This window comes from Eptesicus fuscus, chromosome 18, assembly GCF_027574615.1.
Source record: "Eptesicus fuscus isolate TK198812 chromosome 18, DD_ASM_mEF_20220401, whole genome shotgun sequence".
NCBI classification, from domain to species: Eukaryota; Metazoa; Chordata; class Mammalia; order Chiroptera; family Vespertilionidae; genus Eptesicus; species Eptesicus fuscus.
In genome coordinates this window covers 21,387,176-21,400,721 of record NC_072490.1, presented here as the reverse complement: position 1 = coordinate 21,400,721, position 13,546 = coordinate 21,387,176, and the positions used below count along the sequence as shown (strand labels likewise).

The following is a 13,546-nucleotide window of genomic DNA, read 5'->3' as shown; positions in this document are numbered from 1 at the left end:
TGCCTGAAAAGTCGGGGTTTCATTTTTTTAACGTCAGAATTTTAATGGCTGTATGTTTTTGATAAGCTTTTCTTTCAGACTTTGGGTCAATGCTAGTTGTTGATTTGTTAAGAATCCTAGAAGCCCTCGCCCCCACTTTGGGAGAATTTGTGCAATTTAATGCAAAATTAAACCTTATTTTTACTTAATACTCATTTATGTTAAAAAACCCCCACCACCACTTGTTAGTATGATTGTGTTTTACTAGAATTACTTTTTTAATGTTGTCTTGTTTTCTATTTGCATGTTTGATTTTTTGTTTTTTGTTGTTAATCCTCACACAAGGATATTTTTCCATTGATTTTTTTTTAAAGAGAGTGGAAGAGAGAGGGAAAGACAGAGAGAAACATAGATGTGAGAGAAACACATCGATTGGTTGCCTCCTGCTCACACGCTGACCAGGGCCCGGGTGGGGGAGGACCCTGCAACCAAGGTATGTGCCCTTGACTGGAATCGAACCCGGATCCCCTCAGTTTGCAGGCTGACTCTGTATCCACTGAGCCAAACCAGCTAGGGCTGCATGTTTGATTTTTGATGCTTTTGAACTTCCTCAAAGGGTTTCGTGCTCTTCCTTCCCATAATAATAATATGATGAGAACTTGAAAGAAGCATATATTGATGCCAGCGCAGTACCTAGCACAAAGTTAGCACTCAATATATATTTGGTGCACAATGCCCACATGAATGAATTTACTATTTGCTTTGCAGGGTTTCTCCAAAGAAATTAAAATACCTAAAACCAAATATGTTGGCTACATCAAGGACTATGAAGGAGCCACTTTAATGGGATGTGAGCTAAATCCACAGATCCCATACACAGAATTTTCTGTCATCATTAAGAAGCAGAAGGAGGTAAGCACGGACTGACTCATGTTCCTCTGTACAGGCCAGTATAAGTGGGGTGAGCTGCATATCACTGGGCTCTGTGTAAATGGGTTTACTGGCTATCATCATCTCAGTTTGCTGTGGCTTGTGTAGATCCTTGGTCTGTCTCCTCTAGGTTACCATTCCTGAGAGCATCAGCTGTTGTTAAATTGGTATAAAAAACACAAATCTTGTTAAACATGATGAATCATCTTAACTTCACCTTCAAGGTTTTTTACATTCTGGTCTCAAGCATTTTCCCAAACTTACGTCTTCATTTTCTTCTCTAAACTATTCTCCAAAGACTGTTCGTTATTGATGCTTTAACCCTCTTGCTTGAGGTCTTCATCTTTTGCCCACCTCCCTCTCCTGACCTAAATTGAGCCACTTCAGCCTGTGCTCCAATTCCTTCCTTGAATGTCTCCAGCACTAGTTTGATCCATTCATTGTAATTATTCATCATCTTACACAGTCATTTATCTTAGCATGTATTCATCTCTCCTCTCACATTGCAAATTCTGAAGGTTACATTTCTAGGTATTAACTGATTTGTTATCTAATATTGGGGTGAAGTCTTTTATGCATATGAACTGAAAGAGAAGCAGTAAAGGGAAAGATTGATAATTTGACTCGGTAGCAATTTTATATCTCTAAGACAGGAAAAAGAATGCAAAAAGAGCCTAATTTGGGAGAGCACAGAGGCCATTTAATAAATGAATGAACTTTGTGTGGTAAGCCCAGGATCAGCTCTTTGCTCCTCTAGTTTGTTGGATTCAAAAACTCGGAGTTTGCAGCTGTGTCATTCTGTAGAATTCCACTTTATACTTCTTCTTTTTTCCCCCCTTTTAACCTTTATTGTTGAAAGTATTACATAGGTCCTCCTTTTCCCCCTATTAACCTCTTCCAGCCCACTCCCATCCCCCCACCCCCACTTTATACTTCTGTTATTCATTTTAGTGCTCTTTTCTCCAGACGTAACTTTTAGAAGTTCTTCTGTCTTCAATCTATCTTTTTCTTCTGGTTTCTACTAATTTCCTTTAATCTCAGTTATTAATTATTATATCACCAATATAACAGACATTACACAGTGTCTGGTGCATAGTAGGTGCTCCATAAATATTTTCCTTTTATTAAAAGTGGCTCAGATTTGTTCTTATGCTTCTTAGGGAAGTGAGCAAAAAGTGTTTTTTTTTTGTTTGTTTGGATTTGTCTTTTAAGTTAGAAAAGAAAAACAACCTTTGTTGTTTTTTTGGTCAAAATGTCAGCCTAAGAGAGAATTCCACATAGGGTACTCGGAGAGTTAATAAAATCACAGCAGGCTCCTCTCTCTGTCTGTCTCTGAAGAGCTGGCTTTCTTCATTGTTCTCTTTGGGGCTTAGTGAGCAGGTCTGAATTCAGCAGCTCATTGTTCAGCATTAGAGGCTGCTGGCCAACGAAAGCCATCAGGCTGCTGTTAGCTGCTCATTCCTCACGCCTCCCAGCAGCCCAATTCATCTCCCAATTCAGTCTAAGCTGAGAGCAGGATTCCCCTGGCTGGGTCTCCAAATTCACATCGTCTAGACTGCTGGCCTGTCCTCCATGAAGGGGAAAGCCATAAGCACAGAGCTAACAAAAGCAGTCAACTTGTTAGAAGATAAAGCTCCTTCGCCCTTCGACTTTCTCTTCTCTTAGGCCTTTTATCCTTCTCTGCTCACCTTCCTTCTCTGCTGCCAGCCTTCTCCAACACACATTGTTGAGTGGATGGATGATGAAGCTTGGAGTTGTTAACTTAGTTATTTTAAGAGATCTGAGGTCACCATAGTAAAATATTTGGATTCACATGGTACCTTCTTCCACTGAAATCAAATGATTTTTGCACGTGTCTTTTATTCCAACTTTGAAATCCCCCCGAGGAAGATAGGGACTAATGGTGGGAGCCATACAAACTGTAAATATTGGGTGGACTTTTCTAGCAGATCAAATTGTAGGGGTGGTTAGAGAAACCCAGTGCCGTTGGACAGGTGGCACAGAGTGGAGAGATGCGGACTGCTTCTTGAGTGTCGACTCCAAGGGAATGGCGGCATCCACAGGGGCCTTGTGTCATCGGAGATGGCTCTGTGGGAGATGTGTTTTGAACTGGGCAGCCTGGCGATTTTTTGGTGTTTTCTTCTTCTTTTGGGAATTATTTTAGAACTAATTACCTCAGTACAGTAGGAACTATTTTATAAAACAAACACCTCTCTCAAAATCGTCCCATCCTGGTTGTGATGCCTTACTAGACTTTAGAGCTGCTTTTTTCATGCAAACAGCATAGGTTGAGGCTCAAGCTTTGAAAAATTCGGGTAGTAAGGTCATCCTCCCAGGCTTTGGGAACTTTCCGAGGCCTTTAGTCCGAAGGAACAGTTCCTAGTCACGGACCTGAAGAGGTTCGCACGCTGGTCTGGGTAGCAGATCTCAGCTGCTTTGCAAAGGAATTGGCCCTGATGTGAAAGAGGACAGTGGGCACTGGGGGCTAGTGTGTTCTCTCAATTCGACTTTTCCGAGGGGGCAAGTACTGAAGAGGTTGTGTGAATGATACTAAATGGACATGATGTAACAGAATGTTTTCATGACTTTCCTACTGAATAGAATTCACCCCCTTCTCCCCTTTTGTTTCCTAAAGACTTGGTTTTGCTAGGGGAATAGCTCCGGAGGTTGGCTGACTTGGGCTGGAGCCACGGACTTCTGTCACTGACCATGTTTTCTTCCTGTGCTTTACAGATCATTAAAAAGCTGATAGAAAGAAAACAAGCCCAGATTCGAAAAGTCTACCCTGGACTTTCATGTTTTAAAGATGGAGTTCGACAGATTCCGATAGAAAGCATTCCTGGAATTAGTATGTATATAGATCTCCTTTTAAAAGCAAAATCTTTTGGAAATGCCACCAGAAGGGTTGGAAACTATTACCAGAGTGCAGTACTTTAAAAAGCTTTTTGCCCTGCCCTCCTCCATCTGTGTTATTTCTTTAAGAAATTTTAAGAAGGCAGCCAATGCTTTCCTTTGATATCTTTTCTCTACTTCAAATTGCAAACAAACCAAAGAGAGCTTAGATGACCCCTTGTTGTAGCTGTTAATGGCCATCATGTACTGAGAGCCTGCTATTTGTGGCACAGTGCTAGGCACTACCCACAGGTGACCTTGAAAGTAGGGGGTTCTGCTTTTTATAAATGGAGAAATTCAGTCTCAGGCTGGTTAAGTCCTTTAACCTTATATGGCACATGGCCAGTAACTGGCGGAGTGAGGAGCAGCCCATTTCTTATCTCCTCCAAACAGCTTGCTGTTCTCGCCATATCTCATTGCCATCATGGTTGCAATCTGCATAGATCTGTGCTTGGGTAAATGAGTGTTTCCAAACTTCTAGAAAGGACGATTGGAAATCACATAATTTGATTCCTGTTCCCTATTTTACAACAGTTTTTCTGGAGGTTCTTATCTGAGAGTATGTTAGCAGTGAGTTGCTAAAACATACAAAGTAGTTCTTTTGGTAGGTCAAATATTGGCACTTTCATGTGGTTCAAGTCCAGGGTCTTCTGGTATATGGAAGATTTATAAAGCAAAACAAAATCATGCAAACTAAAAAAAGCCACATTATTTGTTTTTTCATGATATGATTCATATATATTTCTTCTTTACAAAATCTACTCTACAGCACATCTTGCTTTCCCTGCCAGACCCAGAAATTTCACTTCCCCATATTATCCTAATTAATAATAGCTACCATATCACTGAATGCCAATTTGAGCCAGGCATTCTTCTATGGGATAATATTACCTAGTTTTTAGAGTTCTGTTTTATAGATTGACACATTGAGAGCCAAGAGGTTAAGTAACTTATCTAGAGTAAGTCAGTTTTTAAGGAGAAAGCAAGAAATCAACTCCAGCCCAGCTGGTGTGGCTTAGTGGTTGAGTGTTGACCTATGAACCAGGAGGTCACAGTTTGATTCCCAGTCAGGGTACATGCTCATGTTGTGGGCTCGATCCATATTGTGGGGCTTGCAGGAGTCAGCCAATCAATGAATCTCTCTCATCATTGATGTTTCTCCCTCTCCCTTCCTCTCTGAAATCAATAAAACTATATTGGGGGGGGGGGGGGAAGAAATCAACTCTAGGCCTACTGGACTCTAGACTATGTTTTCTTTCTGCTACATTAACCGTCTTGCTTTATAAGCAGGCGCCAAATAAAATAGAGACCAGGACAGACTTTGTTCTGACTTAAAATAACAGCCTCACTCTTTCACATGGTGATGGCAAAAATTGAGTTAGAGTTTAAAAAATACACACACCCACCATACTGGGCATTTGTAATTTTTATGATTTTCTTTGAAAGGTTGGAGTTCCTTCTTTAAAAAACATATTGAGCAGTGTTGTTAGTCTTGGAAATGTTTTGCACAGCTAGCTGTATTAGAAAGTAACGAACTGCAGTTAATTTCAGTGTCTTCCCAGGAACAGATTTATTAAGGCATGGCTGTAATTTATTGCATTTTTGTTAAGTGTTAACTGTTATTCTCTTGCCAAAAGCAGTTCTCATTCAGTGTTTATTTCATTGACATACAGGAGAGACAGGCTGGAAACAGAGTGGAAAAGAGAAAAGGTAAGTGTGATGGGTGAGAAGATAATAATGGAAGTGATTGCCCCCTCCCCTCGCCCAGCAACTTAGAGAAAATGGGCAAACCCAGTGTAATCACCAATACAATTGTTGGGTTTCAGTTTTCATTAAAAAAAAAAAAATCAGGAATGAATCCAGTTTTAGGTTTTTTTTTTGTAAAAATGAGCTGAATAGGAATCACCTGGCAAGAGGGTAAGAAACTAATTGTTGTTCCTTGTTGTTCACTCTCTTCCTTTCAAGTAAAGAGCCCAAAGACTCTGACCAGCTCTACAGCACACTCAAGAGCATCCTCCAGCAGGTGAAGGTGGGCATTTTCACTCACCTCATGCCAATATTTTGATTTCTCACATGGAATTTCCATATTAGATACTTTACTTTTTTTCTTTCCCCAAGAGCCATCAAAGCGCTTGGCCCTTCATGGAACCTGTGAAGAGAACAGAAGCTCCGGGATATTATGAAGTTATAAGGTTCCCCATGGGTAATGCCATTAACATTTTCTAAGTATAGACTTAAAACTCTCTGGATGGTGGTGTGGGGGACAAATGGTTACTGAGGTTAATTTGTACTCTTCTGTCGTAGGGTTGGGTGCGTGTGGTGGGCGGTGGGATCCCCATGTACCCGGGGAGGGTGGTGATGTCAGAACAGAATGGCAAAGGAGAAGTGGGTGGCTATGTTCATGCGAGACGTTCTGCAGCTATCTGAGAGCCCACACACCAACGTATTAGACGCAGAAGCCCAGGTGGGGACTGTGGACAGCACTGGATACGAAGCTGGCTGTTTGGACATAACCTCACTTATATTCTACCCGTTGCAAATGGATAAACATCAGGTTGTCCTCTTGATAAATTTTGAGTCTGAGAATTTTTGAAGACAGTACAAGAGAAGTTAGGTGAAGCTGTTTGCTGTACTTTCAGAGGGAGAAATCCTAGTTAGTACAGTCCTTGATTTTTCATGCTCTTGATGGATACTATTAATGTCCCTCTTTATACTCCTATTTTAAGCTTTGTCCCACATCCAAAACCAAACAAACAAAAACACCGCTAGAAATGTAGGCTCGTGGAAATTGCTACTGTGCCTGCAGCATACTAAAAGGAATGATTGAGTGAATTGAGAACCCCCAAATTAAACCAATTTGGTGTCATGCAGATGACAGACAACCAGCTGAAATGTTCTCTTTTCAGTCGGTTGTGTGGCCATTTTTTGGGAGAGAGCCTGCGTCTTCTGTCCCTTTTCTACCTGTCATCTATTTCTGGTGCTAAGAAAGGATTGAAGTGTGAAAGGAAGCGTTAAAGGGATCTAGTAGCTCCCCGATAACAGAGTTATTTGTAGATGTTTTCTGTAGCATTCATTTTCACATGAATATTTCATATAGTCCTGGTAATGATTTTAGTAGTCTCCACTCCTTAAAGTAGACATGCACCCGTATGCTTTTCTTTCTTTTTTCTATCTCTCTCTGCCTTGCTTCTGTGTATTTCAGTACATGAAAACCAAAGTGAGGGTTGGCTGAGTCTTGAGTTCCGAATGGAAAGGTGATTTGGGAATTAATATTTCCCGTGATGTAAAACAATACGTTAAACCCCTTTGTGTACATTTCAAAATCTAACTGACCTTTGCATCCTCACCTTCGGGATCATTTCAGCTTCTTTTGTGAAACCTTCATGGGAGGTTGTATGCATTTGCAGAGAGTAGTTTTCTTCCAGCCCATCCACGTGCACTCTGCAGACCTGCAGTGGTAGGTCTAGCAGGCTTGCCTGTCATCCGTCTACTCACAGCCTGCTTTCTGGAAGGGCTTTTGCTTGGCCAAGTCTGAGAAGGATGCGAGCCTCTCCAATTGATTACCACTTGTGTGTATAGCTGGATGCCCAGGAGGAGGAAATTGACCACATTGAGTAAGACCAGTGGTGGGCTAAGGTGTGTGCTGGACAAAGTCAATGAAAACAGTAAATGGTGCTCTTTAGTGGAGCCACAGTAATTTTGTCGGGATGCCTTCAGGTGCTGGGCAAAATATGCAGTCTTGCCCCTAAGATAGTCATGTGTTTAAGGATAAGACTGACAAGTCAGTAATTTTACTTTTCCTCATTACCTTCTTGGCTCTTCCCTAAAACATTTCTTCTCTTTCCCCTGTGCCCTAAAAATCTCTTTTCTTCCGTGTGAATGAGATCTAACCTGTTTTATTTAAGGAACACTGGCAGAATAGTCTGCCCCAAGCATATCTTCTTATCACACATGGGTTGCTAGGCAGGGTTTTTAGATTTATCCAGAATTCCCAAGTTGGTGGAGGAAATGAAAATAGATTAATTTAATGGTGTCTCCATGTTTGGAGTTACTGATGTTTAATCACCTTCTTTCTTAACTTATGCTGTTTGGTCAACTGAAATAATCTAAAAAGGTTAGAGAAAGATGCTATCATCACTTTAGAATAGAAAGGAAATGTGGAAATACGCAGAATTGGTTATAATTACTCAGAAAGGCCCAACCACTTCTATGGTTCTTGTTTTGTTTCTTTTGTATTTTAGGCTCTTTTCATCTCTTCTTATCTACCCTCTCCCTTCCAAAACATAATTTGAGAAGCTTTTAGATAAACTTGTTTTTGTGAAGTTTCATTGTCTTTTCCCCCTTTTATTCTTTTGGTTAAACATCTCTTGTAAAACATTATGTCTGGTAGCATATCTTAAGTGGTAGGTATTTAGTTGGAAGAAAGGTAAACATCTAATTTTATCTAGAGAGGCACAATTTAACTGCTCTTTCTTTCTTAAATAGGAAGACATCTTTATCTGTTCGATCACACTAGGATGAGACATTTAGTGGGATATTTGCTGAACCTTTGTGTGTCTTAATACTTCTTTTCTCACTTTCCAAACTGTTTCTGTCAGAGAAGAAAGAAAATTGAAAGTTGAACTCAGATGTGATAACATAACTAATCGAGTCAAAAGAAATAAGCAAAAGCAGATATTTCCCATTTTTCCTTTGTGGTAGATTTTGGATTTTGATGCAAATTAGCTTCTCCCAGTTTGGGGATGTTGCACATAAATTTATCTATCTTATTAAATGATAATCACAGTGTATTTGGTTATAAGCTTCTTTCCCTCTGGAAAATTTGATAATATAGTGGGAATTTGGATTATTGATATTCAGAAGTATTTCTTTAGTGAATTTGACTTATTTTTCTATGTTAACATAAATTTTAATTATAGAACCAGGCTTAGAGACAACTAGGGACCAAAAGTAGGCAATGTTAATAAGTTAATGTTAATAAGTGGAAGATGTTAGCGTCTTCTAATCTGCATGGAATTCTTTAAATCAGTCCTGAGACCGAGGATTAATGAAGCCCCACTGTATTCTTATAAGTTTAGATGAAGCACCGTGTTCATTTATAAAAAGAATACAGTTTAAAGCAAGTAGATACATTGGGAAAAAAATTCTTTTTACCATAGTCTTGCAAGACTTATTTGCTTTAGAAAGTAGATTATTATGTTTGCCATTCTTATGCCATTGATGGAGCATGAAACTAAATTCATTTGAGCCATTTTACCTGCAAGGTCACTGGTGTATTTATTTGCAGATGTATTTATGATCAGTTTCTCTTCTTCGTTCTGTCTCTGCCACACCAAGACAACTGTGACTTTCATGAAACAAACTCACTCTGTTTTGCGTAATGAAAGATTCAATACACATGTTCCGCCTGTCTTTCTCCATGTAGATAAAGCCTCTTCTGTATAAATCTGAATGAATAACTGACAGTAGTCCGTTCATCATGCTTATTGCTGCTAATCTACTTAGCTTCTTGTGCTGAATAGGGGAGTGGGCCAGATGACTAATAATGATCCCTTCCATGTTAAAATGCTGTGATTTTACCCAAAAAAACTCTGACAAAAGAAAGAACATAAGGTTTAAGAACTGTTTTCCCTGATCATATGAATTTCCCTTAAAGGCATCGGGCTGGTAAAAATGTAATCAAAGTGATGAAAGATATGAGAGATTTCCTTCCCAGTCTCACTTTTGTCAGCTAGTGTTCAAAAGGGGTCAAAGATTGCTAATCTATTTTCTTTCCTGTGCAGATCTGAAAACCATGAGTGAACGCCTCAAGAATAGGTACTACGTGTCTAAGAAATTATTCATGGCAGACTTACAGCGAGTCTTCACCAACTGCAAGGAGTACAACCCTCCTGAGAGTGAATACTACAAATGTGCCAATATCCTGGAGAAATTCTTCTTCAGTAAGATTAAGGAAGCTGGATTAATTGACAAGTGATTCTCTCCCCCTCCCCCACCCCCCGCCCCTCGCTTCTTAGAAACTCATCAAGCAGAGTGCCTAAAGCAAGGTGGTTTAGTTTTACAAAAAATTGGACATAATGTTTTGAAGATACTTGTAAATGTATTAATTAGCACTTTGGAAAAACAAAAACATCCTCTTAGCTTTTCAGATATATATATATTTAAATGGAAGTCATAGAACATTTTTATTTTATGAAATAGATTTTAATCTATTTACTACTATTAATGTCAATTTTCTATGGCATGTCCATTAGCTGAATATTCAATAGTAGATGATCAAGGGTTTCCTCAAAACCTGTATATGAGGAAATTGCACATAGTACCAAGATTTGGGGGAATCCAGAAAATTCAGACCATGAATGTTTCCATTTTTTTCTAATGGAATGTGAGAGTTTATTTTTATTTTTTTCTGAAGGATTTTTAAGGAAGGGATATGTGATAAAAAGCCCATAAAAGGTGAAATATGTGATGTTTGAAGTCTCTTTGTAGACTTTATAAATATATTTTTTAAAAACACTCATCTAGATGAGGTGCTTTGAGCAGTTCTGAAAGATGCAGTTCCAGAAAAGCAACTGCTTTGATTCCTAAGGAAGAAATTCTAAATAATGCAAACTTTTTAATAAGCATCTGGGATTTTGATAATTCTGTCTACCTACAAAAAACTTGTGAGTGCATAACCACTATTTTAATAATTATTTTCTCTACACAAACGTATACTATTATATTTGACGTTGCTTATGCAGGCCATAAGTTCCAAAAGGCAATTTCCTGGGCCAAAAAGGCATACATTTGAAAACACTTTTAATTGAACCAAAATGCTTTAATAAGAAAAGAGGTATAATCTATATAGGTATCAAATATGGTGAATTCTTGTTCTAATAAATAAGGATTTCTTTTGTACACAACACCCCACTGATAATGTATGTATGGACATTTTTCCCTTTGCATCTTCAGATTGTGTATATTCATTATCTAAGGTGAGTTAAATTACCACCAAGATTTGATGTCAGTATTTTAACACCTACATTGGTTTATAGACCCAGGGTAATATCCCACTAAAGCCCATCATACAACCTTATTTTCTGTCTTGGGATTTCAGCCTAGTGCTTGGATTTAGTTCCTGATTAACACTACATAGATAAGTGGGACATCTGCCATCCTAACTCTGGGAGGACCAACTAACATAAAACAATTGAAGTCCATCTTGATGGTCTCGACACTAATTTTTGTGACACAAATTTATAAACTGATTTTTGTAAAGAACTGGGTTTTAAAAATGTATTTAACTTGATGTTTTCTATCAGCATAAATGAAGTAAGACGATCAGTTAATAGTCATTAAAAACAATTGCCAGAGATAATCTGCATAAAGGGAAAAAACTTGCAAATGGCTATTAAGTTGGAAGTATTATTTTTAATAGGCAAGAGAAGTTCAGAATGCTCACAATGAAAAAAATGCCTCAACTTTTTTTAAGTATAAGAAACCACCTTGAGTGGCATCTAGATTTCTAATGAAGAATGGTGATAAAATTTGGATAAAGTATCCTGGACTGGTTTTACACCGTGCTTTGTACTGGATCTGCCGAAGCATCTGTCCAGCTTTGTATCCTGTGAAAGTTTGTTATTTTCTGGGTAGACATTCTTATAGAGTATTGTCTTTAAAATCAGATGGTCTCTTCTATATTGAAAGCATTTTTATGTTTTCTAATTTAAAAATTAATATTTTCTTATAGATACTGTGCAATAAAGCTGAAGTAGGATGTGTGGTTTTTGCAAATGCTTTAACAGCTGATAAAATTTTACATTTGTAAAATTAATATATTGTACTGGTACAAAATAGTTTTAAATTATATTTTAAAAAGCTCTCAAATCTGGTGGTGTGTTTTCTTCTTCTAGCAGATTGATTTTAACAGGGAAAAAACGACCTGTTTGATGACCAAGGATTGTATCCTTCATTCTTAGTTCTTGGGCATTTTGTGAAGATGTTTAGAATCATTGCATTTGTGGGAAATTTCATGAAAATCTCCAGCCCATTAGTGAGAGCTCTTCAGGAGGAGGGACACTTACTGTACCTGTGTCTCTTGCGTTGTCCACTGCATTTTCCCCACCATCACTCATTAAACAAGGAAAAACACAACCCAGCTAAAGAAGACTGTTACTGGTTTAGAAATGAAAAATTTCCCCCAGCTCTTCTACTTTGCATCAGTGAAACAGATGAATGAGCAGAGAGATCAAATACAGCTGATTTTTACGTTTCTCCCATATGAGTTTCTGTTACAAAAAAATGATAACTGTAGGAAATAACGCTATGTCCTGTTGGCGTATATGAGGATCCACCAAGGAGAATCCCTCTTCCCTTCTGAATTCTGAAATGAGAAGTCAAGAGCATAGGCATATATGATTGCCAAAATATCTTTATTAATAATAAAGTGTATGTTGGGGAATATGGCTTATGCATCGGGATATTGGACTTTCTGATCGTGAACCCTAGAAAGGGAGAGAGATACTCAGAATGCTCACAATGAAATAAATGCCTCAGTTGTATAAGAAACACCTTGACTGGCATCTAGATTTCTAATGGAGAATGATGTTACAAGTATCTTGGACTGGCTTTAAAGGGCAGCTACTTTGTACCGAAGCACTGTTTAGTATCTTGTAGAAGTTTATTTTCTGGGTAGACATTCTTATCAAGTATCGCCAACAGCTCTGCACCACTACAACTTCCCCATCCAAGGGCATGGCCTTTATCATTAAGCCCAGTACACGGCCAAGAGCAATGGTACTGTCTGAAGACAGAACAATTCCGAAGAGGCACAGGTGAGGGAGGAACAGAACAACCCAGCCCAGTTCCTCACGCTAGCTCACCAGTTAGGTCAGACCCTCCCGAGGAGGAATGAATGAGGAGCAGAGGAAGCCAGGGGATGAAGGATGTCCTTCTACAGGAAAGGAAACATCTGCCATGGAGGTAAGTTTCTCTCTCACCCCACCCCATATATTCATAGTCAAAAACCGCTCTAATTTTTTTGATTATTCAATACACAATTAAAAACTGGTTGTATTCATTAGAAGAAAGTAGTGAAAAGAAGACTTTGAGGTCTTCATATTATCTGGAAGCAAAATTTGTAATTATGGAGCCTAAAAAGTAGAAATAGGATCAGACTGAGGTACTATGGGCAGGTTAATAATGTGTCATCCATCCCCTTTAAGCTGATACTCTTCAGACCGACCCTCATTGTTTATTTGAGTCTAAGAACTGCATAAGGAAGGGTTACTAGTTGCAGCCTTTGGCATTTTCCATAATGTCTTGAGCTGTTCTGCTCTGCCCCTTAACTAGCATTCTCCTTTTAGCAAAGTAAAAACCCCAAAGAAAAGAGGGCAGCTACTTTGGAATATCAAAAGTCATAATGGCAAGAGGTAGTAATTAAGCTGGCTTTTCCCCCACAACCCCTGGCATATTGAAACATTTTTTAGATTTCTTGACTATTTAAACATTTGTTTTTTTCCTGGCAGAAAAAAGTGAGAGTGTGTAGAGGGTGGTGGTTGCGGGAAAGGAAAGTGGTGGCAGGGACTGAAATCAATGGCTCTACTTGAGTCTTAAGGCTCTTGGTGGTGTAGTGCTATTTACCTTTTCCTTTGGGTGTATCAGTGCTGTTAGTACAAGTTAAGATGGAGATTGGCAGAGCATAAATAGTGTTAGTAATGTCACAGGTAAAGAGATGAAAAATGAACTTAAAAAAAAAGCAAGC

At 38.7% G+C, this 13,546-nt stretch overlaps 1 protein-coding gene across 1 annotated transcript in view; it reads left to right on the top strand.

Annotated features, from left to right (window-relative positions):
* KAT2B (lysine acetyltransferase 2B) overlaps positions 1 to 11,664 on the top strand; it is an 89,112-nt gene extending 77,448 nt beyond the window's left edge. The window contains exons 13-18 of the mRNA XM_008153493.3: positions 748 to 891; positions 3,643 to 3,757; positions 5,475 to 5,511; positions 5,767 to 5,830; positions 5,920 to 6,004; positions 9,585 to 11,664. Coding sequence (XP_008151715.3) covers positions 748 to 891; positions 3,643 to 3,757; positions 5,475 to 5,511; positions 5,767 to 5,830; positions 5,920 to 6,004; positions 9,585 to 9,778 — 639 coding nt within the window. The 3' untranslated portion in view covers positions 9,779 to 11,664. The remainder of the gene's footprint in view (positions 1 to 747; positions 892 to 3,642; positions 3,758 to 5,474; positions 5,512 to 5,766; positions 5,831 to 5,919; positions 6,005 to 9,584) is intronic.
* Positions 11,665 to 13,546: the final 1,882 nt, after the last annotated feature.